Source organism: Geotrypetes seraphini, chromosome 2, assembly GCF_902459505.1.
Source record: "Geotrypetes seraphini chromosome 2, aGeoSer1.1, whole genome shotgun sequence".
Taxonomy (NCBI): Eukaryota; Metazoa; Chordata; class Amphibia; order Gymnophiona; family Dermophiidae; genus Geotrypetes; species Geotrypetes seraphini.
The window spans coordinates 519,147,539-519,173,104 of record NC_047085.1 but is presented as its reverse complement, the minus strand read 5'-3'; the positions used below and the strand labels follow the sequence as shown (position 1 = coordinate 519,173,104).

At 44.7% G+C, this 25,566-nt stretch overlaps 1 protein-coding gene across 1 annotated transcript; it reads left to right on the top strand.

Moving 5' to 3' along the window:
* Positions 1 to 784: 784 nt before the first annotated feature.
* On the top strand, positions 785 to 24,186 carry LOC117355031 (gastrula zinc finger protein XlCGF26.1-like). Its single transcript, XM_033932977.1, has 5 exons — positions 785 to 935; positions 2,601 to 2,727; positions 18,141 to 18,254; positions 21,814 to 23,209; positions 24,129 to 24,186. Exons 1-5 carry the CDS (start codon positions 930 to 932, stop codon positions 24,184 to 24,186), a joined length of 1,701 nt encoding a protein of 566 aa, XP_033788868.1. The 5' UTR covers positions 785 to 929.
* The last annotated feature ends 1,380 nt before the right edge of the window (positions 24,187 to 25,566 follow it).

The window sequence follows — 25,566 nt, the reverse complement described above, 5'->3', positions numbered from 1 at the left end:
AAGCAGGTCTGCGTGCACCTGCAACTTTGGTGACATGACTAAAGCTTGCCAGACAATCACGCACAGACAAATGCACGCAGGACGTCAGCGCGCCAGATTGAAAGTTAAATTTAAAGTGCTCCAAGGGGGGGGGGGGTGGGCACTCCCGGGGGGGTGGGCACTCCCCCAGTTTACTTAGAAGTGTTGGTGCTGTCGTTGGGAGTGGGTGGGGGAAATCCCCCCCCCTTACAGAGGAAACTCATTTTTCCCTAAAACAAGTGGCTTGTGTACCCCTAAGGGTACGTGTATCAAGAAACTCTGGTCTAGAATGACACACCTATTGCATTGGAATATCATTTTCCAAGTGATAAGGCCAAAAGCTTTGGGAAATGAATGGGATGACCTCCCTGGTCCCTCTGGTAGCAGATGTGAATCCAGATGTTGACATAATTGTGTATTTGTGGTCAGAGAAGGTGGGTGAACAAAGCCCAAAAGTGCCCCTCAGGAGGGAGCCAGGGCTGGAGATCACCTGAGGAGGGGAGGGAGACGCCTGGTTCTCCTCCAGGGCTCCATGCCCAGCCCTGGCTCCTCCTTCCCTTCCAGCAGAAGCTCAAACGCCTCCGGGAACATTCTGGCCAATGACTAACAGAAGAAACCAAAGAGCCTTCTTTTTTCCCCTGCCTCCGCCAATCAGGACCAGAGGGCGGGACCTTCCTCTACTCTCCCCGCCCCAGGGACCATTCTGACCAATCAGCACTAAAAAAGGGATTCAACCCGTGCGTGGCTCTGGAGATTCAGCCCTTAGTGGGAAGCGCCGCCCTCTTTTGTGACGCCATCAGTCTGTGCCGAACAGGAAGCCTGGTGTTTTTTCCTTTCTTTGTTCGAGATCTGCAGCTCCCAGTCTGGGTTTCTGCCCTTCTCTCCCTCCCTCCCCGCAGCCAGGAAGGAAAATGCAGGTAGGAGACTGTCCTTTTCTCATCTGGCACTTGGGAGAGATCAGAGGTTCCCCCAAGGGAGGTTTTCTCCACACCCCAATCTCTCCCTCTGCTGAGCCTCTCCAAGAAATCTGGGCCTAAAGACACCAAACCTCTGTCCCTCGGCTCCAGGGATCTCAAAGTCCCTCCTTGAGGGCCGCAATCCAGTCAGGTTTTCATGATTTCCCCAATGAATATGCCTTGAAAGCAGTGCATGCACGTAGATCTCATGCATATTCATTGGAGAAATCCTGAAAACCTGACTGGATTGCAGCCATCAAGGAGGGACTTTGAGATCCCTGATATAGAACATGTAAGTCCTTCCTTGAGGGCTGAATCCAGTCGGGTTTTCAGGATTTCCCCAATGAATATTCATGAGATCTATGTGCATGCACTGCTTTCAAGGCATATTCATTGGGGAAATCCTGAAAACCCGACTGGATTGCAGCCCTCAAGGAGGGACGTTGAGATCCCTGATATAGAATATGTAAGAGACATAACCTATACCTCAGGGGTCCCCAAAGTCCCTCCTTGAGGGCCGAATCCAGTCGGGTTTTCAGGATTTCCCCAATGAATATGCATGAGATCTATGTGCATGCACTGCTTTCAATGCATATTCATTGGAGAAAACCTGACTGGATTGCGGCCGTCAAGGAGGGACTTTGAGATCCCTGATATAGAACATGTAAGAGACGTAACCTATATATCAGGGGCCACAAAGTCCCTCCTTGAGGGCCGAATCCAGTCGGGTTTTCAGGATTTCCCCAATGAATATTCATGAGATCTATGTGCATGCACTGCTTTCAAAGCATATTCATTGGGGAAATCCTGAAAACCCGACTGGATTGCGGCCGTCAAGGAGGGACTTTGAGATCCCTGATATAGAACATGTAAGAGACGTAACCTATACATCAGGGGTCCCAAAGTCCCTCCTTGAAGATCGAATCCAGTCGGATTTTCAGGATTTTCCCAATGAATATGCATGAGATCTATGTGCATGCACTGCTTTCAAGGCATATTCATTGGGGAAATCCTGAAAACCCGACTGGATTGCAGCCCTCAAGGAGGGACTTTGAGATCCCTGATATAGAATATGTAAGAGACATAACCTATACCTCAGGGGTCCCCAAAGTCCCTCCTTGAGGGCCGAATCCAGTCGGGTTTTCAGGATTTCCCCAATGAATATTCATGAGATCTATGTGCATGCACTGCTTTCAAAGCATATTCATTGGGGAAATCCTGAAAACCCGACTGGATTGCGGCCGTCAAGGAGGGACTTTGAGATCCCTGATATAGAACATGTAAGAGACGTAACCTATACATCAGGGGTCCCAAAGTCCCTCCTTGAAGGTCGAATCCAGTCGGATTTTCAGGATTTCCCCAATGAATATGCATGAGATCTATGTGCATGCACTGCTTTCAATGCATATTCATTGGGGAAATCCTGAAAACCCAACTGGATTGTGGCCCTCAAGGGGGGACTTTGAGATCCCTGTCAAGAGTCTGCTCTGCTGAGCCCCAGTCCAGGCTCTTCTGAATTCTAACCCCACTGGGGGAGTCTAAATGGTAGACATCCAGCAAAGCTTTCCCTGCACCAACATTGGGTGATCTTTGCCATTCTGAGTGTGTTTCTGGTTTGTGTTTCAGATGCGGCTGAGGTTTGAGGATATCTCCGTCTCTTTCTCCCAGGAGGAGTGGGGTTATTTAGCTGAAGAGCAGAAGGAGCTTTACAGGGAGGTGATGAAGGAGAATTATCAGACCCTGATCTCACTGGGTAAGGATTCAACTTCCATATTTAGCAGAAGTATTGAAACATGTTTATAAAGCCAAAAAGTAAATGGAGAAAGAGGGGAAAAATCACAAAACAAAACCAAAAGATATTAATGCTAGCCCCTTCCTTTCCCTTGTTAAAAAGCAGACTGAAAACCCACCTTTTTGATATAGCTTTCAATCCAGCCCGCTGTTTACCATTCCCCTTAACTGTATCCATGATATCCTGTTTAGATTGTAAGCTCTTTCGAGCAGGGACTGTGTGCGTCTGGTAGCATTATAGAAATAATTAATAGTAGTAAAAAGCACAGTTACTTACCGTAACAGGTGTTAACCTGGAACAGCAGACAGATATTCTCACATATGTGTGACATTATCCATGGATCTCGGTTTGGACAGTGCTAAAGTGAAGCTTCAAGACTAGAGAGTTGCACAGGACCGAGGGCAACGGGAATCCTGCGGAGTCTGTGGGGCTCCCCTCCAGACTCGCGGAACGGGTCATCTTTGTTTGGGGCTCCTGTGGGGATGGTACCTTCCCCTGGCGTCGGGTTCCATGTAGGCGCACTCGTTCGCTCTTTACAGGCCGCTGCAGCATTCCTTCCTCTACACCAGACAATTCAAACTCTACGCCAGGCATTTCAAACTTTATAGTAAATCTGGCCTGCCGGCACAAATCGCTGCCGCCACTGCTGCTCTTCATTCGCATCCGCCTTCACCTGGTCTCCTCTTCAAAGCTGCCTGCGTACAGGATTGCATCAGAGGGAGCGTGCTACTGACGTGAAGAGCGGCCTGTGAGGTTCACTACAGCCAGCCGGCGATCCTCAGCAGGCTGCTTTGAAGAGACCAGGTGAAGGCGGATGCGAATGAAGAGCAGCAGCGGCAACGGTTCGTGTCGGTGGGCCAGAAGAGACCAGGAAGCCAGGATGGAGGGAGGGTAGGAATGCCGGGCCTATTCTGAAGGTGAGACCGGGAAGAAGAAGGGGGGGGAACATACAGGCTTTCAGGACAGGGATGGGCCCTGGTGTAGAAGTACCCAGAGGGAGAGAATAAGGGGTCCAGATGTGCATATTCCGGACTGAGTGGAGGGTGGGGAAGAAATAAAACAGAGGAGAGGGAGAGAGGGAAGGAACAGAAAGAGAAAGAAGTTGGACACAAGGGATGGTGTGGAGGGAGCATAGAGATACTGGATACAAGGGTAGTTGGGAAGAGAAATGGAGAGATGGTAGACCCTGGGTGGTGGGGAAGGAGGGAGAGATGCTGGATGAAAGAATAGTTGAGAAAAGGACAGATGGTGGATCTAGGGATGGTGGGGGGGTCCATTGCTGCTGCAGCAGATATGGACATGAAAAAAGGAAAGATGCCAGTCCGCTGGAGGAGGGAAGGGAAAAGGAAGGGGAGGACAGAATGGAAGATGGATGGTTAGCAAGAAGAAAAGGGCAGGAGACCCTGGCAAGCGAGTTATCAGAAGACAACTAGATCCTGGGGACCAACAAAATGTAGAAAAAATAATTTTATTTTCTGTTTTGTGATTACAATATTTATTTTGTTTACACCACAGAGCTGGTGTGGGGTTGGAGACATTATAACCCTATACTTCTACTAAGACTAAGCCTTAGTCACTTAGGGGTCCTTTTATTAAGGTGCGCATTTAGCGCATGCTAAATCGGTTAGTGTACTTTAATTAAATGACCTCTAATTATCTTAATTAAAAATTTGGCCCGCGGCTTAGCCTTTTTTTCAGATTTCGTCCTCTTATGTGATTGAGTTTGACACCCCTGCTCTACACTATTAGCAACTGACCCAGAAACCTTCCCTCTGACGCATTTTGCATAAGAGGGTGGGCTTCCCTCTGATGCAAAATGCGTCAGAGGGAAAGCTCAAGGTCAGCTTCCAGTAGCATGAAGGAGTGAACGAATGCTGCCGGAGGCCTAAAGAGAAAGGCCAGTAAGACGCTGCTCGGGGTGGGCAGGTAGAGATACTGCACACATTGGGAGGGGGTGTAGGGAGGGAGGGAAGAGTTAATGCATGGGCTAGGACAGGGTCATCAACCTGTGGCTTTTCTCCCATGGCCTTCCTAGACCCACTGAAGTACCCCCAATGGGGGTCTTTGAAGTAGGAGCGTAGCTCTTTGGCTCCTGCTTCCTCATGGCTGCCACGATCTCTTATGGTACCACTGGAAATGCAGCAAGCACCCGGAAAATGTCATCACAGCCATTTTATTAGTCTGCCATGAGAAGGCAGAAGTGAAAGGACTGCGCTCCTACCTCGAAGACCACCAGTAGGGGGATACTTCAAATATGGCGAAGTGGAGGGGGGCAGGGGCATTTAGGGTTGAATTGCTATGAGAGGGCCATTCTCCTGCTCCCAAGATCCTCCCGTTGGACCCAGTGCCCAGGAAGGCCCTTTTTTTTTGGGGGGGGGGAATCGTGGGTTGATAGGGAGAAAACAAGGTCGGGGCCTGGAGAGAGAGAAGACCATTATCTCCTGGCAACAACTTACCACAGCTGTTCTTGACAAGATGGCTCCAATTAAACTTGTAAGAGTGAAACAGAAAAATAATCCCTGGTTCACGAATAAATTGCTAGACTACAGGAAAAGTGTACGAAAACAAGAACGGGCATGGTAAAAATGCAAATCAGAGGAACTCTATGTCATTTGGAGATCAGTTGCAAAGGTTAGGACTGGAAACCAGGCGTGGATATTATTTAAAAATGCCATCGTGAAAGCTCAGACCAGATGTATTCTACGTATCGGCAAAGGTGGAAAGAAGAGGAAACGAGAGTCGGCGTGGTTAAAAGGTGAAGTGAAAAAGGCTATTAGAGCTAAAAAAAAACATCCTTTAAAGAATGGGAAAAGGATCGGAATGAGGAAAATAAGAAGAAACACAAGCACTGGCAAGTTAGATGCAAAGCAATGATAAAGAAAGCCAAGAAAGAATATGAAGAGAAACTTGCAAACGAGACAAAAACTCATAGCAATTTTTTTAGGTACATCAGAAGCGGAAAACCTGTGAGGGAATCTGTGGGATCGTTGGATGATCAAGGAGCAAAAGGGGCGCTCAGGCAGGATAAGGCCTTAGTGGACAGATTGAATGAATTCTTTGCTTCGGTCTTTACGGAAGATGTAAGAGATCTACCTGAACCGGAAATGGTTTTCAAGGGTGATGATGCGGAGGAACTGAAAGACATCTCGGTGAATCTGGAAGATGTACTAAGCCAAATCGACAAGTTTAAAAGTGATAAATCACCTGAACCAGATGGTATACATCCCAGGGTACTAAAAGAACTCAAACATGGGGAGAGTCACGTGATGCTGTGAGCTGAACGGCTGCACGTTCGTTCGGCTCCGTTCGGCTCCGGAGCCCTGCACCTCACTTCACTAAACTTTGAGCATCGGCACGAACAAATATTGCCCCCATTGTCGGCGGAATTATTGCGCTATCTATAGACAGATTTCTGGCACATTCCCCCGCTGCAATGACATTGAAATCCGCTAAAAAAGATCGGGAGAAGGTGAGGCCTGGGGAGGATAAGATGGCGGCCACGCCTCGTGCGGAGGCACCGGCGGCCACTTTCTCGCCCGAAATGTTATCGGAGTTGCAGCGGGTGATTTTACAGGCATTGGGGCCTCGCATGGAAACAATTTCATCACAACTGACCAAGTTAGAATCTCTTCTTGCAGATAACGCTAAGCGCGTCACGGAACTGGAGACACGAGTTTCGGCAGTGGAAGACGGAGCCCTAGCCCTGGACACTACTGTGTCAACATTAACAACTCAGCTCCGTGTCTGCCAAGATAAACTAGAAGATTTAGAGAACCGGTCTCGTCGTGGGAACTTACGCTTTATCGGATTACCTGAGACAATTGCAGATTCTGTACTTCTTTCGGTGGTGGAATCCTGGTTGGCAAGTGAACTCTCAATGCCTTCCTCATTAGGCCCAGCTAGATTTGAGAGAGTACATCGTGTGGGCCCTCGAGCAGGATCTCACCAGAGACCCCGAGTGGTCATAGGCAAGCTTCATAACTACAGACACAAAGTGGAGCTGCTGCGTGCATTTAGGGCTAAAAGAGACCAACTGACCTATGACTCTATGCCTGTGAGAATAGCCCAGGACTACTCTGCCGCACTCACTGAAAAGCGTAAAGTTTTTCATCCGCTTTGCACTAAACTTGTGGAACAAAAAAGGAGGTTCATGTTTCTTTACCCTGCAGTCCTGAAAATCCAGCAAAATGGAAAGTGGCATGTATTTGAGTCTGCAGACTTAGCGGGAGAGTTTATTAACCGCCCGGACACTAGTTCAGGGGAAGCTTGATTATGGAATGTGCATTTTACTGTAACATGGGTAATGGGGGTTTACCCTTCTGTATTACAAGTTGATAGTTGTTTGTGTATGCATTTTGACACCTTTTGTGAGGGCAGGGCTCTGATAGCCTCAGAGATGTGACCTGCTTTCCTATAACCTGGAGGGTTTTGGGAAAGACCAGGAACCGAATGGAGGGGGGAATAGGGCTGGAGGGAAAGGAGTTAGAGGGAGGGGGTTGGGTGGGAGGGGAGGGGAAGGGGGGTTAGGTTTAAGGGGGTTGGGACAAGTGTTTTATTTATGTGCAGTCCGATCCGGTGCAGTCTCTGAGCTGTTTCCTTGTCAACAAACTTTACTTATATTGCTGGTTAGTTTACTGTATGGTTTTCCCTGGTATGGCTGGGAGCCGGGGGGGAACTAATATGTGTAGTTGGGCAATGTACTTCTCCTTTCCTTATCCATGAACCCATCTACCTTTCGCATTCTCTCTTGGAATGTATGCGGGATTACTTCTCCAGTGAAGCGTAGTAAAGTCCTTCAGCGACTTCAACATCATAAAGCTGACCTTGCATGTCTTCAGGAGACCAGACTTTCGGACTCTGAACATGCTAAGCTCTTGAGAAACTGGGTGGGACAGGTTTTCTATGCTTCCTCCCCTAATAAAAAAGCAGGAGTGGTACTGCTGGTCAGGAAGGGGTTTCCGGGGAAAATTGAACAACTGTACAAGGACGCTTTGGGAAGAACATTGCTTTGTAGGATTACTATGTCCGGGTCTACCTTTAACTTGTTAATGATCTATGCTCCTAACCAATACGACCTCTCCTTTTTTGCCAACTTGGCGGGGGTGGGTTTACGTGATCCTACTAATCCATTGATATTAATGGGAGACTTTAATCAGGTGTTAGACCCAACAGCGGATAGAACAGGCCCGGGACCTTCACAGTCTGGAGGCCCAACCAGGGGAATGCCATACTTGTGTGATACCTTAGATCTTATAGACCAGGGGTGCCCACACTTTTTGGGCTTGCGAGCTACTTTTTAAATGACCAAGTCAAAATGATCTACCAACAATAAAATAAAAAAAACCCACAAAGCACACTGTATGCATAGAAAATGTTAATCATCATTCCTATTCCAGGGTTTTTCAAAGGGGTCAAAGCAGATGACTCTAAGCACTATCACCTCAGTAACAACCATACAAAAATAGACAAATATACCCCCTCTCTTTTTACTAAACCACGATAGCAGTTTTTAGCGCAGGGAGCTGCGCTGAATGCCCAGCGCTGCTCTTGACACTCATAGGCTCCCTGCGCTAAAAACCTCTATTGCGGTTTCGTAAAAAGGGACCTTAGTGTAAAATATAGACAGCAGATATAAATTCAGACACATTTTGATCACTAAATTTAAAATAAAATAATTTTCCCTACCTTGTCTGGTGATTTCATGAGTCTCTGGTTGCACTTTCTTCTTCTGACTGTGCATACAATCTTTCTTCCCTTCTTTTAGCCTGTATGCTTCTTCTCCTCCAGACCTCATTCCTTCCCCCCAACTTTTCCTTCCTCTTCCCTGCCCTTTCTTTCTCTCTGCCTCCCTTTCATTTTTTTCTGTTTCTCTTCTTTCCTTCTGTCTCCCTGCCTGCCCTTTTTCTTTCTTTCTCCCTGCCCTCCCCCAAGCCACTGCCATTGCCATTGGGGACCAGGACCCAAACGCCACCAATAACAGGCCCCAAACTCTCCCCGACGTCAATTCTGCCGTCGGGAAGAGGAAGGCTGATCAGCCCAAGATCGTGATCAACCTATTGGGGGAAATGCTGCCGGGTCCTGCCTTCGCGGAAACAGAAAGTAGGCAGGACCCGGCAGGAAGAAGAACAAATGCTTCACTAGCCTGTCTCCCGCATTAGCCCGTAGCGAACGCTTGCTTCAGGGCTCTCAACATGTGCGTGCAGGCTTCCCTTCTCCCCCTCCCCCCCCGGACATAACTTCCGGTTTCGGAGGGAAGAGAAGAGAAGCCTGCACGCACACGTTAGAGCCCGGAGCATAAGTTCGCTAGGGGCTGAAATTTCCAAGCCGGTTTTTTTGGGGGGGGTTTTAATGTTCAGCAGCGGCAGATGATAGCTGGGCGGACCGCCCAGCTAAAAGGCCCTAGGGAGAACACTGGAGAGGAAGGCTGATCGGCCCGTAGATCAGGACGGCAACACGAGTGCGATCGACTCGAGTTGCCTTCCTGAGCTACTGGTCGATCGCGATCGACGCGTTGGGCACCCCTGTTATAGACCCCTGGCGTGTCCTACATCCTACGGAAAAGGACTATACACACCAGTCTCGAGCACATCATACGTTTTCTCGCATAGACTACATTTTACTTACCAAAAATCAGGGCTTCCATGGTGGGCCCCTTATCAGTGTCCGATCATTGTCCTATCTGGATTGATATTTTAAGTGGCACTGGCTCAGTGGGAGGAGCTTGGAGGTTTCCATCCTATTTAACTAAAAATTTGGATTTTCAGAAATATCTTTCACAGAAATGGGATGATTATTTGACCTTTATAGACCCTTGCTCTTTTGGGAGACGGCGAAGTCCGTTCTCCGGGGGGACATTATATCCTATGTTAGTGCACACAGACGTCGTATTTCCAGGGGTGTTTTGCAATTGGAGCGTGAATATCAACGCTATAAGCGAGCCCGTATTTCTATTTCTATGTTTCTATATTGCACGTCCTACCTCGCAGTCCCAGGAAGCCATGACATCAGCTCTGACTGCTCTGAACACTTTATTACATGAACGTACCCAACATTATTTCCACTACTGTCGCTACAAGTTTTACAGATTTGGGAACAGGGCGGGGCGCCTGTTGGCCAACTTGACTAAACCCCATCGCCCTAATCGTTATATTTCCCGCATCTTACTCACATCGGGTAAGGAATTAACTAATACGCCTGACATCGCGGATGGTTTTCTACAGTACTACAGAGAATTTTATGCCTCTAGGGATAACCTGGGAGAGCCTGAAGTAGAGGATTACTTGATGGATGCAGGGGTCCCCCGCTTGTCGTCCCAGGATAGATCGTTTCTGAATCGCCCCATTCAGGGTAAGGAACTGCAGGTAGCAGTACAACAGCTTAAAGGGGGAACATCACCTGGCCCAGATGGATTTTCTCCAGAGTTTTACAAACTTCTCTTTCCTGCTGTAAGTGGACCCCTGGTGGCATATTACACTGAGGCACTGACAGGTGGATCCTTTCCCTTAGGAGCTAACCAGGCATATATTACACTAATACCTAAGCCGGGAAAAATAGAAACAGACATCGAATCCTATCGACCCATCTATTAATTAACGTGGATATAAAACTTTTAGATAAAATTCTGGCTAATCGCCTATCTACTCTTGTTCTGCCACTAATTTCATACAGGTGGGATGATCAGTAACACTCAGAAAAGCACCCAGACAATATAAAGCATAAACAATAACACTTTATTATACATATATATATATATGATAAGAATTAAATACCTTCACCGTATCCCAAGCAAACACTCCCTTCCCAATTGGAGAATCCATACAATTGATAGGTGAGTGGACACGGGAGACTGACCCTTTAGCCTCGTGGCTTCTGTTCCTGTAGCCGGCTAGGATTCTACTGTCAGGGTCAGAATCCCGGTCTTATATAGGATGCACACTGCGGAGTTCATAGTAAAAGTATAAACAGCTGGTCCTGCTGTTACAATTAGTCCTGCTCTTTTGTTCTGTGTTTTGACAACACCCAGGTCAGGATGTCAGAAAGAGGTGTTTGCAGTAATTGTTTTCCCATGAGACTGGTTTCACTGTCCCTTTGAAGATCAAGGAGGTTAGGATGTTCACTGTCCCTTTTCTTTTTGATGTAGTTTCCCATCTGTCTTTACTGATGTTAATTAAGCGGTAAGGAGGTCAAAAGAGGTCAGGATCTTAAATAAGCAAGGAGGTGTTGCAGTTTATTGTCTCTTTGATGCTATCCAGTTGTCACTCAAATAAAGGAAGTCAGGATAGGTGTTGCACTGTCTCGTTGATGCTATCAAGAAGGTGTTACAGAGGCCATCTGTCTTTACTTATCCTTTTGGTGTGGTCAAGGAAGTCAGATCAAAGAGGTCAAGATCCTTTTGATGTTACTGGCCTCTTCCTTGTGATGTAGTCTCCCATCTGTCTTTACTGATGATCATCTGGTTTTACTGTTCTTTGGAGGTCAGGAGTTCAGGTAAGCAGACTTTAGGATACATATCATTAATATTCTGAACATGTCAGTAAATAATATGCTGAACATGTCAGTAATATGCTGAGGTCACGTCCATTTACCCCCTGGGCATAACAACTCTGTTACTGAAACTAATAGTGCCCGAACAGGTGGGTTTTGTACAAAATCGCCACTCGGTACTTAATGTTCGTAGACTGCTTACTGCATTACAGCGTACTAGGGACTCTGGTGCTCCTGGGATACTGGTGGGCCTAGATGCAGCTAAGGCTTTTGATCAGGTCGACTGGACCTACTTGTTTAAAACGCTGACTTATATGGGTTTTACAGGGTGGTTTCTGGATATGCTACATTTGCTCTATAAGGATCCCACGGCTTGTATTTTGGTCAATGGTACCCGTTCCCCCGTATTCCAGATAGAGCGGGGAACGCGCCAGGGCAGTCCGCTTTCTCCACTGCTTTTCTTACTGTATTTGGACCCCTTTTTGCGGACTATACTTCATGATGATACATTACAGGGCATGCCGGAGCGGGATTCTCAATTACGAGTATTGGCAAACGCTGATGATCTATTATTAACCTTAGGAACCCCTATGACTTCTCTTCCCAGAGCGTTAGAACTGTTAGATGAATTTAGTATGTACTCAGGTATGCTGGTGAATAAATCAAAATCAATGGTGTTGCCCCTGACTCCAGAGGTGCAGACACAGTGGAGGGGTACATTTCCACTAGTGTGGGCGACGGATCATATCACCTATTTGGGTATTGTAATATCAGCTGACCCGTCTCAATTGTACACCCTTAACATAGACCCCCTGGTTCTCAAAACGACTCAAAAACTGGAGAATTGGAGGGTCTATCCACTATCTTTACTGGGTAAAATATGTAAAGCCACTGAGGCACAAGCATGATGCTTGTGCCTCAGTGGCTTTACATATTTCAAATGATACCAGTATTACTTTCTGCTCTCCATGACAAGTTGATTGGAAAGTGTTTACAAAAATTCTTGTGGAATGGGAAAAGGGCTCGCTTGTCTTTGTCTCATTTGGCACGCCCTCGGGACCGGGGAGGCTTTGGACTCCACAATCTTCGGTTGCTGTCTCGGGTGTGTCAGATGAGACACTTAAATGACTGGTTTAGGGGCACTGAACATTTTTCGGCCACCCAACATGAACTGTTACTTTGTGAACCTTACCACTTTAGTTATTTGCTTCATGTTTCTCAATTGCCCCGGAAAACTTCTTCAGCCCGGGATCTCTTTCTACTGCCATTGCGACGTCTCTGGAAATTGCTGTGTCAACAACTCAGGATCCCGTACCAGGTGACTCCTTACTTGCCTTTGAGGGGTAACGGTGCATTCACAGTGGGACTGGCCCCGGTGTCCACCGGGGTGTGGAGTTCGCATTCTAACCAATATATCTTTCAATTGGTCCATTCAACAGGATCTTTAAAAACGTTTGCGGAGTTACAAAGAGACAATGGCTGGAGGCAAACCGACTGGCTTTCCTACCTTCAACTCTCTTCATATGTGGCCTCATTGCCGAGAGTATCCCTCACTGATAGCAGAATGGAGATCCTCTCGGAAGCATTGAGCTTATCGGCGCAGGTGCAAATTCCCCTGCGATTCCATCATCGCCATCTACAGGAACAACTGGGGGAACCATCTTATGAATCAATTGCTACGCGCTGGACTCAGGATCTCCCTTGCATAGTGACTGCATCCATGATTCGCAGGGGGACTTTACGGTCAGCCCGGGTGACTAAAAGTGTCCTTTTGTTTGAACTTAATTACAAATTTCTACATAGGTTATATAAGTCTACTTCATATCAATTTCGGGCAAAAATGTGTCCGTCTGATCGGTGTCTTAAATGTCAACAACCCTCATCCACTTTGGGTCACCAGTTTTGGTCTTGTGTTCGGATTACTGACTTTTGGCATCAGCTCAATGTACATATTCAAACAATGTGGAATTACAACTTTTTACTGGACCCTGTGATGCTGTTTACGTTGGAACATGTTCCTCGGTCTGCACCGAGGGGATTTCGCAGTTTTCTGTCTAGAGCGGTACTACTGGGGAAGAAAGCGATTTTGCTGTGCTGGATTACAACAGATTCACCAACACTTTCGCGCTGAAGAACATTGATGATTAATCAAGCTTCTATGGAGAGGCTTGGCCTTCCTTCACTGGATTCTGCTCAAGGAAGGGTATTCTGCCTTTGCTGGGCGCCCTTTTGAGAAACTTTAACGCCTAGAGCACGCAGCCATTTACTGAATGCTTAAAGTGTTGAGTTGGGTCTGCACTGGACTGGACTATCTGTTTTCTACTGGTTTATACTGTTTGGAGTTGGGAATGGAGGTGGGCTGGGGAGGAGGGGGGGACAGGTCTGGGACAAGGTGAAGTGGGGCTGTGTATTGGTACTTTTTCTTCTTTGTTGTACACCTTGCATTTTGTGTCTAAAAATCAATAAAATATATTTGACAAAAAAAAAAAAAATGAACTCAAACATGAAATTGCTGACCTGCTGTTAGTGATTTAGTGTCACTAAAATCGTCTGTAGTACCTGAAGATTGGAGGGTGGCCAATGTTATGCCGATTTTTAAAAAGGGCTCCAGGGAAGATCTGGGAAATGACAGACCGGTAAGCCTCACTTCAGTGCCAGGCAAAATGGTAGAAACAATTATAAAAAAATAAAATTGTGGAACACCTAGACAAACATGATTTAATGAGTTGGAGTCAGCATGGGTTCAGCCGAGGGAGATCTTGCCTCACCAATTTGCTTGACTTCTTTGAAGGTGTGAATAAACATGTGGATAAAGGTGAGCTGGTTGATATAATGTATCTAGATTTTCAGAAAGATTTTGATAAAGTTCCTCAGAAAATTAAAGTGTCATGGGATAGGTGGCAAAGTTCAGTTGTGGATTAGGAATTGGTTATCGGATAGAAAACAGAGAGTAGGGTTAAATGGTCATTTTTCTCAATGGAGGAGAGTAAACAGTGGAGTGCCACAGGGGTCCGTACTAGGATAAAACCTTTCGCCCAGTGTGTAGCGGCGGCCAAAAAAGCAAACAGGATGCTAGGAATTATTTTAAAAAGGATCAAGTTAAGTTATTTAAAATATTTTTATACCGCCTAATCAGACTTCTAGGCGGTGTACATCAATGAAAAGTAGTATGCAAAGTACATTACAATTAAGATAAAATAATTAAATTAGTAGGTAGAACATCACTAGGGTGGATTAATACACCAAATAAACTGACAGGACGTACGTCCACAAGAGGGAAGGGGGGAATGAACTACAATACTGAGAGAAAAGGAACATAAAAGGGGAAGACAAGAGGTAGGGGACAGTTAAAGTCCAAAAGTGTCAGTAAACAAATGTTAACAGAACTAAGAATATTATAATGCCCCTGTATCGCTCCTTGGTGCGACCTCATCTTTAGTATTGTGTTCAATTCTGGTCTCCTTATCTCAAGAAAGATATAGCGCTAGAAAAGGTTCAAAGAAGAGCGACCAAGATGGTAAAGGGGATGGAACTCCTCTCGTATAAGGAAAGACTAAAACAGTTAGGGCTCTTCAGCTTGGAAAAGAGACAGCTGAGGGGAGATATGATTGAAGTCTACAATATCCTGAGTGGAGTAGAACGGGTACAAGTGGATTGATTTTTCACTCCGTCAAAAATTACAAAGACTAGGAGGACACTCAAAGTTACAGGGAAATACTTTTAAACCAATTGGAGGAAATTTTTTTTCACTCAGAGAATAGCTGGTTTTAAGAAAGGTTTGGACAAGTTCCTGGAGGAAAAGTCCATAATCTGTTATTGAGAAAGACAAGGGGGAAGCCACTGGTTGCCCTGTATCGGTAGCATGGAATACTGCTACTCCTTGGGTCCCACTGGTCAAGACTCGTATGCTTTTCTACTAGAAAGAAGATTATCAAGGTAAGTAGCTAATCTTCCCTTAGGGTGCCTAGTGATGCCTAAGTCAAGGTGCCCTCCGATGCCTACCTGAAAAGTAGTCGTGATTAGGGGCGGAGACTAGGCATGGTTGACTTAGGCGTTGCTAGGCATCTTCAGATAGGTGCCGATAAATTAGGCCTGTGAAACCCTAATGTATTAGCTCAGGGTTACATGCCCTCAGCATTTTCTTGTTTCCTTCACTTGGTCAGGAACTTGAGTATAGGCTGTTAGGCTTCAATAGCATCCGACGAGGTTCTCACAGTGCCGGCTGCAGTTTCGATCCCCTCTCCTCGTTGTGGCATCGAGGGGGGTGTGGAGGATCAGTCCAACTCAGGTCTGAAGACCTCGGCGTGAGAGCTGACTGGTGAATTGAGGCAGAAATCTTTCCAGATCCAGCTACTCTTTCAAGTAGCTGAATCAGGCTGCAGCACCTTCCCTAAGTCTGCTTACACACCAATAGGTATGATTGTATAAAAAAAGCCCTGCACAACATACGGCTCGCGGGTTGCATGGGGCCCGATACAGCTCTCACTGCTGCCCACGCCAGGGTGAACTCCTACCGTCCGCCCACCCTGGTAAATCTTTGGGCAGCTACTGTGTCAATGATCAACGAACAAAGGAAAAAACTGCAGGAGTGGTGTACAAGATGCCAAGTATTTAATCAACGAACATAAATATGAACATAAAACAGTTTGTATCCCAAATCTGGTCCTCCATCCTCAGTAGACTAAATTTACAGAAGATAAACCTTCCATAATGTAAATCTAAAACCCACCTTAAAGACAAAAAGTATTAGCTGCATGCATTGAAAGGACCGTAGAGGAGGATGTAAAGGGGTCTGCTCCTTATGCGCTGCTCCTGTCATGAAGTTGCCTTGGGGTCGTCCTTCCTCTGACCAGGTTTGTAAGTATTATAGGACAGTGACACCACAAAAGGGGGGTGGAGCCAAGTGGCATCAGAAAAGGGGGTGGAAATATCCACAAGTCTCAAAGGCAGCTGATAAGATTTACTTTGTGTCTGCCGAATGTCGTCTACGAGGTGGCAAGTCAAATGCGTGCAAGACAAAAGCGTGAGGACAATTGCGGTGAAGACAACTGAGCGCAAGACAATTGAGCTCAGGACAACTTGGCTCAGGACAATTGCGCGCAGTGGGATACAGGTTGCTAAAAATGACATTACATTAGGGATTTCTGTTCCGCCATTGCCTTGCGGTTCAAGGCGGATTACAAAAGAATTACAAAAAACGTATTACATGAAGAAGATATCTGGTAATTTCTAGAGGAGATAAAGAGTAGATGAGGTTGCTTTGGGGAATCGGAAAGGTATTGGGAAGTGGGAATTTCTTGAAAAGTAGAGTCTTTATTTCTTTTCTGAATGTTTTGTAGTCTGGGGTCATAATTAGTAGATTGGAGAGTTGGTTGTCGAGTTTTGCTGCTTGTGGGACTAGGAGGCCATCATATCGATTTTTCCGTTTGACTTCTTTGATAGGAGGGCGCGTGAATGGAGTGTGGGTTTTCCTATGTCTAGTTGATGTAGTTTGGATGAGGCGGTTGCTCAGATAGGTTGGGCTGTCACCAATGTCAAGAAATACCTAGATTTAGAATTGAAAAGAAATTAAAAACCATGAAACGGGTATCTGCTAATGTTACACATTGGGAACTACAATTAAAGTTTGTGCTACGTCTTTTTATATCTCCCATGCGAGCTTAACAGATGGCCATCGCTCCAGTACATACTTGTCCCAAATGTTCTTGTCTCCGTGCCTCTTTGGGACACATGTTCTGGTCATGCCCGTGTATTTCCCAGTTTTGGCAACGTTTGGGACAATATACTACAACCCTGTGGGGCAGACGATGGACACCGGCCCCGCGAGACCCTTTTTGGACATTACATCATTGCATCTGTGAAACCTAAAGGACGGACTGTTTTTATTGCAAGGGTGATGCTTCTTGGTAAGAAAGCTATCTTGACTAACAGAGTTCTCAATAATGTGCACAAAATAAACCATTACGCCCATCTCCCCCTCTCCACACCATCAGCAAATCAAGAGCGTCAAGAAGAGAGAGAAAGGGAAAATCATAAATTCAAAAGTCTACTGCGGTCATGAGGAGTAAGGTCCATCCAAAAGTGTTCCCAGATAGAGCAAAATCGCCATCCAGGATGAGTCCAGGTCACCAATTTGTCTACGCTCCAGGGAGGCATGTATAATCAGCAGCGATCTCCATTGAACCACCGTCTTATGTCCAATGGAGATCGCTGCTGATTATACATGCCTCCCTGGAGCGTAGACAAATTGGTGACCTGGACTCATCCTGGATGGCGATTTTGCTCTATCTGGGAACACTTTTGGATGGACCTTACTCCTCATGACCGCAGTAGACTTTTGAATTTATGATTTTCCCTTTCTCTCTCTTCTTGACGCTCTTGATTTGCTGATGGTGTGGGGAGGGGGAGGTGGGCGTAATAGGTTTATTTTGTGCACATTATTGAGAACTCTGTTGTTCGTCTCTTTATTGCTTGCTGGCATTTTCTTGAAATCTTTAATAAAAATATTTACACATAGAATTGAAAAGCAATCCTTACTGCTTTAGTGTAAGAGAATCTCTAAAACGGCTGACTTTTACTGCAGGAAAGAGTTCATATTGGTCTGAATGTTTGTTTCACTGTATTCCAGATGTATTGGATGAGATGGAGATCTGCATGTTATATAAAGAATAAGGAAGCTCACTCCTACTTAAATGAGGCAGATAATTTTTTGTGTTATATAGAGTGGGAACTAGACTATCACAAGCTCCTCTGAAGATCTGAGTATTTTTGTTTCTTGAAATTGGTGAAATTCTTTACGCTGGAAATTGGGTTTAAGTCTTGAATTTGAGGGAGTCCAACACTAAATACTTTTGGGAGACCTAATGCAAATTTCCTTTCCCCAAGAACAGGCTCTCCTCTCGTCACTCCTGACATTATATCCCACATTGAACGAGGGGAAGAGCCGTACGTCAGGGATGAGCCAGGATCGGAGGAAAGAGAACCTGGGAGAAGCAGCTGCTCAGGTGAGTGCAGAATAAGAGGGACCGAGGGAAAGTGTGGCATTGTAACCTAACTTTCCAAACCTGGCTCATCTTTATCTGATCATTCATGACATACTCTAGTTCTTATATGAGGGGCAAAGATGCATGTTATGTAAATATAATCTTCTTTTTTGCAATATTTTATTTATTCAAATCATAAAAATCATATATTAAACGCTGCAAACCCAGCCAACAGTTACCCACATTAAAGGCCTACAAACTGTATTCTACAAGTGATGTATTCTACAAGTTGGTCTTTACCGACCAACTGACAAAACCAGTTCCTTCACGCATTGTGTTTCTAGTACTGAAAACTGAATGAATGCTGTCATCCCTAACGTATTTTCTTAGATTACTCCAGAGCCTTTTACTATCCCAGCGTTTAAATACTACATTATCCTGTCCCGGCCTGAAGTCCACATTACCTACCAGTGGCAAAAAGGCCATACCATATGGAGAGAGGCCCCAGAGAGATAATCGTCTCCAAGCACTCCAAAGCAGCCAGGCCAGACAGCTACTCACCCCCGGGACCGGGTAAAACTGTACCTTTCCAGTGCAAAAGAGAAATCAAACTCCAAGGAAAGAAGCTACATCTGTAAACCGAGAGCTATCCAAAAACCAGTCTCTCAGATGTCGAAACAGACAGGCCAGATTATAAAATTGTAAATTAGGGAGTCCCAAAGCCCCCAGTGGACCTTGAACCCTGCAGGAAAATCCTATTCATCTAGATTTTCCTGCCCCCCCCCCCCAGCAAAAGGAAACAACTAGCCAACGAAGACGCTCGATATCTTTTGTTAAGTTTCACGTTTTTATTAAAATTTGATTTTGTCGCTTATCCAATTTCTAAGCAAGATACAGAATAAAATATTGGCGGGGAACAAAAAATAAAAATAAGAAACAAATTTCAAAACGCCGCTAACAATATAATTTAAAAGGAGCATAAAAGACAAATGGCGTGACTACTGCTGACGAGTTGGACTGGAATAACGCGAGACAAAAGGAAGAACGTGAAGAAATACAGTTCGTATAGGATAGAAAACAGTTATGGAGAACCCAAGAGGAAGGGGGGACGAAGTAATTTGTTTCTATTGAAAGATTGATTGAGAAGAATTTAAAGGAGGAATTAAGTGTTAAAGGCATATTTAAAAAGATGAGTCTTGAGTAGCCCTTTGAAGTGGGAAGATTCTGCCAGCGTCTGAGGAGCGTCTTAGTCTCAGCCTGCAATTTGTTAAATAGTCAATCGATGCAGAAATTTAGCATCAACGGGCAGCTGGATACTGAGAGAGTGGAATGAGCTTTGCGCCCATCGCAGCGGGAATGTGGGTTCCCTCTCAATTCATCTCGCAGGGACTCTGGAAAGGCCAAGGCCTCCAACTTCACGTAGTTGAGCCAGAAGCCTGAAAAGTCCCCATACTCCCGGAAGCTATCCCAAGAGGATAGGTAACGAGACCCTGGGCTCAGTCAAATAAACCAATATATATATACATAGAGTAACATATAGTAAATGACGGCAGATAACGACTGAACGGTCCATGCAGTCTGCCCATTAGTTATACTCATTAAAAAGACACGATTCAATTAACTTGTCTCTTCTTTGATATTTCTGGGTCATAGACTGTAAAGACCACCTGGTATTGTCCTAGGTTCCAAATGCTGAAGTTGACGTCCAAGCTCACTCTAGCCTATCTAACCATCTTGTTTGCAGGATATCTACCATAAAATCTGGCCAGTAACATGTTCCAAGTTAGTGGAGTTCCCATCGATGCCCTCCCCAGTCCAATCCTATACCAAATCATCACATAGTGGACACAGACATAGTAACATAGTAGATGACAGCAGAAAAAGACCTGAATGGTCCATCCAGTCTGCCCAACCTGATTCAATTTAAATTTTTTTATTTTTTCTTCTTAGCTATTTCTGGGCAAGAATCCAAAGCTTTACCCAGTACTGTGCTTGGGTTCCAACCCGCCGAAATCTCTGTTAAGACTTACTCCAGCCCATCTACACCCTCCCAGCCATTGAAGCCCTCCCCAGCCCCAGACTGTGCAAGTCTGACCAGTACCGGCCTTAGCTCTTTAATTTACATTCTTTGTTTTCTAATTATAGATCCTCTATGTTTATTCCACGCTTTTTTGAATTCTATCTTCGGCTAAGGCTGCGACTTTAAAATGATGGGCTCCTGATTGTCCTTGAATCTCCTGATTGTCCTGTATGTCTCTAATAGGAGGATCCAGGGTCAGTATAAATAATAATGTTTCAGCCTTCTGTAGAAACTACGCACGCTAAAACCCTGCTTTGACTTCGCATCGTTCAGATTGTTAGTTCAATCACTGATCGTATGCTCCCTGGACTACTGCAACTTAATCTACCTAGGATCCCATAAAAAAAACTCATAAAAAGACTGAGAATGATCCAAAACATGGTGGCAAGACTAATTTTCGGACTGAAAAAGTCCGACCATATCACCCCATATTTCAGAAAACTCCACTGGCTACTGATCGAGGCCAGAATTATCTTCAAGTTCAGGTGCCTATGTTACAAGACACTCTTCGGAACCTCACCCACCTACCTTCTGAGACACTTTGTCCTACAGGTTAAACCCCGCCTCTCTCACAAACCATTACTATTCGCTTTCCCGAACCCCAACGGATGCTAAGTCAAAAGATTCCTGGATAGAGCTCTATCCTTCCAAGCAGGCATCTGGAACGACACCCTACGGGACCTCCTTCTGAACTCCACAACATACCAATGTTTCAAAAAAGCTCTGAAAATCTACCTATTCGACAAATTAGTTTGAATTTCCTACCTCCTCCCAATGACTAAACTACCAACATACTCCCTTTTTATTTTCTTTACCTTGCTTCCATCCATCGATCCACACCCCAAACACATGTTGTATTGTCGCGATACGCCTGTACTCTCCACAAAACTGTAACGGAATCAATACCATGTCATCACGCTGTTTGCTTCAACACTATATACCATCTTGAACTGAAAAGGTATGACGGGATATAAATAAAGCTATTATTATTAAGGGGGAAAGGGGGCATCCCTGACGTATACCCCTACAGATTGAGAATGGTTCCAAAAGAACATCGTTCGCCCACACCTGCGCCCGCGGATCTTTAGAGATGGTACTGAGCGCTTGGATAAACCGGGGTCCCCAGGCATTTCATTCGCTTGGATATCTGTCTTAGAGAGCGCTACTCTACCTTTTCGACTATCTCGGTCCTTCCTAAAGAGATTAGAGCCCGGTATGTTTGCGTCCCATCCATGGGAATCACTGAACCAGGTCTCTGTAATCGTTACACTATCCAAGTTTGCCGCTAACATTAGGGCTTGCAGAGCGTGATTTTTGTTACTTAGACTGCGAGCATTTGTGGTCATTGCTTTCCAGCTACTTTGCTGTGGCAATTTTAGGTTTTGTCTAGTTTTTTCGCAGTGTAAGATAACCAGTCCTTATTTTACAGAGGTAATATCATAGAACCTGCCATGGTCTTCTGGCACATGATTATATATTATCTATGTTTATATCCAACAGATCATCAGATCACACAAGAAAGGAAGAGAGAAAAGAAGCAAGGAGAAGATCCTGTAGAAACAGAACAAGTCCAAAGACAATCGGAAAATGTCTGTGAGAATATTTCCCATGGAACTGAGAAGATTAATTCAAAGAACTTTAAGCAGGCATCAAAGGAGCAGAGACACCCTACAGGAGAATCAACGGCTCAACACCTAGCAGAGAGACCCTTCCAAATTAATAATAGTGATAAAGTGACTTCTGAATTCCACCATGGCAAGAGGAAAGGAAAAGCACAGCAGAAAGAACGTACATGTATTGTTTATAAGGGGTGCTTCAAGTTTATTTCTCCCAAATATAATGAGAGCTTCCCCTTGTTTTCGGAACTCCGAATGCACAAAAGCAATAATAAAAACGAGAAACCATTTACATTCCCTGAATGTAAGAAAAGCTTTTCTCAACTTTCCACTGTAAAAGTTGACTGCCAGACCCAAACAGTTGTCAAACCATTTACATGTACTGAGTGTAATCAAAGCTTTACGTGGCTTTCACATCTTAAAATCCACCAGAGGAGCCACACAGGAGACAAACCATTTACATGTACTGACTGTAATAAAAGCTTTGCTCAAATATCAAATTTAAATGTTCACCAAAAGATTCACACCGGGTCCAAACCATTTACGTGTACTGAGTGTAATAAAAGCTTCACTCGGCTTTCAAGTTTAAAAATTCACGAAAAGATTCACACGGGGGAGAAACCATTTGCATGTACTAAATGTAGTAAAAACTTCACTCGCCGTTCACATCTACAATCTCACCAGAGGATCCATATGGGAGACAAATCAAATACGTGTACTGAGTGTAATGAAAAATTCACCCAGCTTTCACATCTACTATATCACCAGAGGATGCACACGGTAGATAAACAAAATGTATGTACTGAGTATAATAAAAGCTTTCTTCAGCTTTCACATCTACAAGATCATCAGAAGATCCACATGGGAGACCAACCATTTACATGTACTGAGTGTTATAAAAGCTTCACTCAAATTTCAAATCTAAAAAAACACCAAATGATCCACACAGGGTACAAACCATTTACATGTACTGAGTGTAATAGAAGCTTTGCTTGGCTTTCAGATCTAAAAATTCATCAGAGGATTCACACAGGAGACAAGCCATATACATGTACTGAGTGTAATAAAAGCTTCACTTGGATTTCAAATTTAAAAGTTCACCAAAAGATTCACACAAGGTACAAAGCATTTACATGTACTGAGTGTAATAAAACCTTCACTCGGCTTTCAGAGCTAAAAATTCACCAGCGGATCCACACGGGAGACAAACCATTTACATGTACTGAGTGTAATAAAAGCTTCACTCAGATTTCACATCTAAAAAAACACCAAATGATCCACACAGGGCAAAAACCATTTACATGTACTGACTGTAACAAAAGCTTCACTTGGCTTTCAGAGCTGAAAATTCACCAGAGGATCCACATGGGAGACAAACCATTTACATGTACTGAGTGTAATAAAAGCTTCACTCAGATTTCAGGTTTAAAGATTCACCAAAAGATTCACACAGGCAACAAAGCATTTGCAGGTACTGAATATAATAAAAGCTTCATTCAGGTTTGATTGCAGAAAAGATATCCTTATTGGAGTGTTGTGTTAGATAAGGGAAAGGGTGGGGTAGAGGTTGAGTGGGGACATCTTGATGAGTCAACTAGAGCAGGGGGGAAGGGGTGTGTGTTTATAGCTGAGGCTTTTCATTGTTGTATTTTTAAGAGCATTTTGATTCCTGCACTCTTGACCGATTCAACTATTGTCTTTCTCGTATTCTTTCTTGAACTGTTTATATTGGTTTGAGAAATTTTTGCTGATGCTTGCAATCTGTCCTTGTTGCTAATTGTATTTTCTGAAATGCTAATAAAAATCTAAAGTATAAAAAACAAACAAAAAAGCTTCAGGTTTCACAGCTAAAAAATCACCAGAGGATCCACACAGGAGACAAACCATATACATGTACTGAGTGAAATAAAAGCTTCACTCGGCTTTCACACTTAAAAATACATTAGAGGAGAGAGGCCATGTTGTCACAGCCCAGGATGGCTGCTCAATTTTGGAGCTCTGTCGGGGCTGCAAGAATTTTCTGAGCAAATGTTTTCAAACACGTATAATTTCATACTTTGGTGGTGTACATTATAGTGTAAACCGGTGTTCTTCAACCTTTTTACACCAATGGACCGGCGGAAATAAAAGAATTATTTTGTGGACCAGCAAACTAGTAAGACCGAAATGAAATAACCCGTCTCCACCCTGTTCTCGCAGACCATCCAATCCCATCTGCGGTGGTAGGGGTGCTGATTATGACCGTAATCCCTCTTGAATGCTTCCTCCAGCTCCATCTTCCTAATGGTCTGGCCCAGCGCTACAATGTGCGGTGGGGGGGGGGAGCATGAATACCTCTCCTGCCTCCAGTAATATTCTGCACAGCCGCAGTGATGGGAGAGATTAGGCGGGCTTGAGGCAACACGGAGCCACAAGGTACTGCCGTGAGAGTTGAGCATCGGACTGGAGCTGGAGCCTTCATTTCTCGCTTGGTTTGTGACAGTCCAGTTTAGTTGCAGCAGGAGTCTGCTCTCATCGCTTTCCTCCAGGGTGGGCCACAGGCCATACCAGGTAAGAAAATGCAATGCTGACGAGCTTTGGTGGAGATGGGCTCTGAGCCTGACTGAAAAGATTCTAAAATAATGTTTTATATTTAATTTCAAAAGTTTTTTTTTTTTTTTATTGAGGACAAGAGCAACAAAAAAACAAACATGTGTCTCTCAGTTTCCCTTTTCTCCCCAAATCTCCCACCACTGGAAAAAGTGCAAAAGAACATCCAATCAGGTAGAATCATTGCATAGAATTTTGTAGACCAAACCCTCCACCAAATCAACAAGCCAAGCAGGATATCATAGGGACAGAAACAGAAGATACCAGTATGAGCAAAACCGCCATCCCCGAACCCCTCCCCCAATCCAACATGAAAACCGACAGCAAGTAGATATACAAGAAGAAAAAAGGGGAAGAGAGAAAATATATATAAGAAAGAGACGAGACTCACGGTTGCCCACCAGACAACAAAGGAGCAGGAACACCACCTTTATGAGACAAAGAAAATATCTAGGGTCTCCAGATTTGAAGAAAACTCTTTTTCCTCTTTGGGGTAGATCGAGCCATTCTATGCTCTAAGATCAACAATGCATGTAGACGGTTCCTCCATGCCCAATTTCTTTCTTGCCAAGTATTGCCACCTTCTTCATAAAAAGACGGGCTTCCCTCTGAGGGAGATGAAACGGTTCATATTTATCCAATAACAACCCGGCCGTGGACATAGGAATAGGACTCTGTAAAAGACGCGCCACATAATTCACAAGTTGCTTCCAAAAAACCCGAACTGTAGGGCAGGACCACAAAGTATGTATAAAGGAATGGGTGTGTTGAGAACATTTTTGACAATCTGGAGATTCACTATAGCCAGATTTATGCAGTCGATCCCGGGTAAAGTATGCTCGACGTAGCACATGAAATTGACATTCTCTCAAATCAGCGCTCACCGAAATGCGTGGTATACGCCAAATTGGTGCAATTAAATTTAAAGACTGTTCAGGTATCTGCACATCCTGGCTCCATTTACGACTCAACAAATCTCTGCTGACAGGGGCAACCATCAATTGTAAACTCCTATGTAGAAAACCATTTTCCAAAAACGGAGCAACCA

Excerpts from the sequence above, each read along its gene's own strand:
- LOC117355031 (XM_033932977.1), top strand. Across the intron at positions 2,728-18,140 it reads TCAGACCCTGATCTCACTGG|GCTCTCCTCTCGTCACTCCT; the intron begins GTAAGGATTCAA and ends CCCCAAGAACAG. Across the intron at positions 18,255-21,813 it reads TGGGAGAAGCAGCTGCTCAG|ATCATCAGATCACACAAGAA; the intron begins GTGAGTGCAGAA and ends TATATCCAACAG.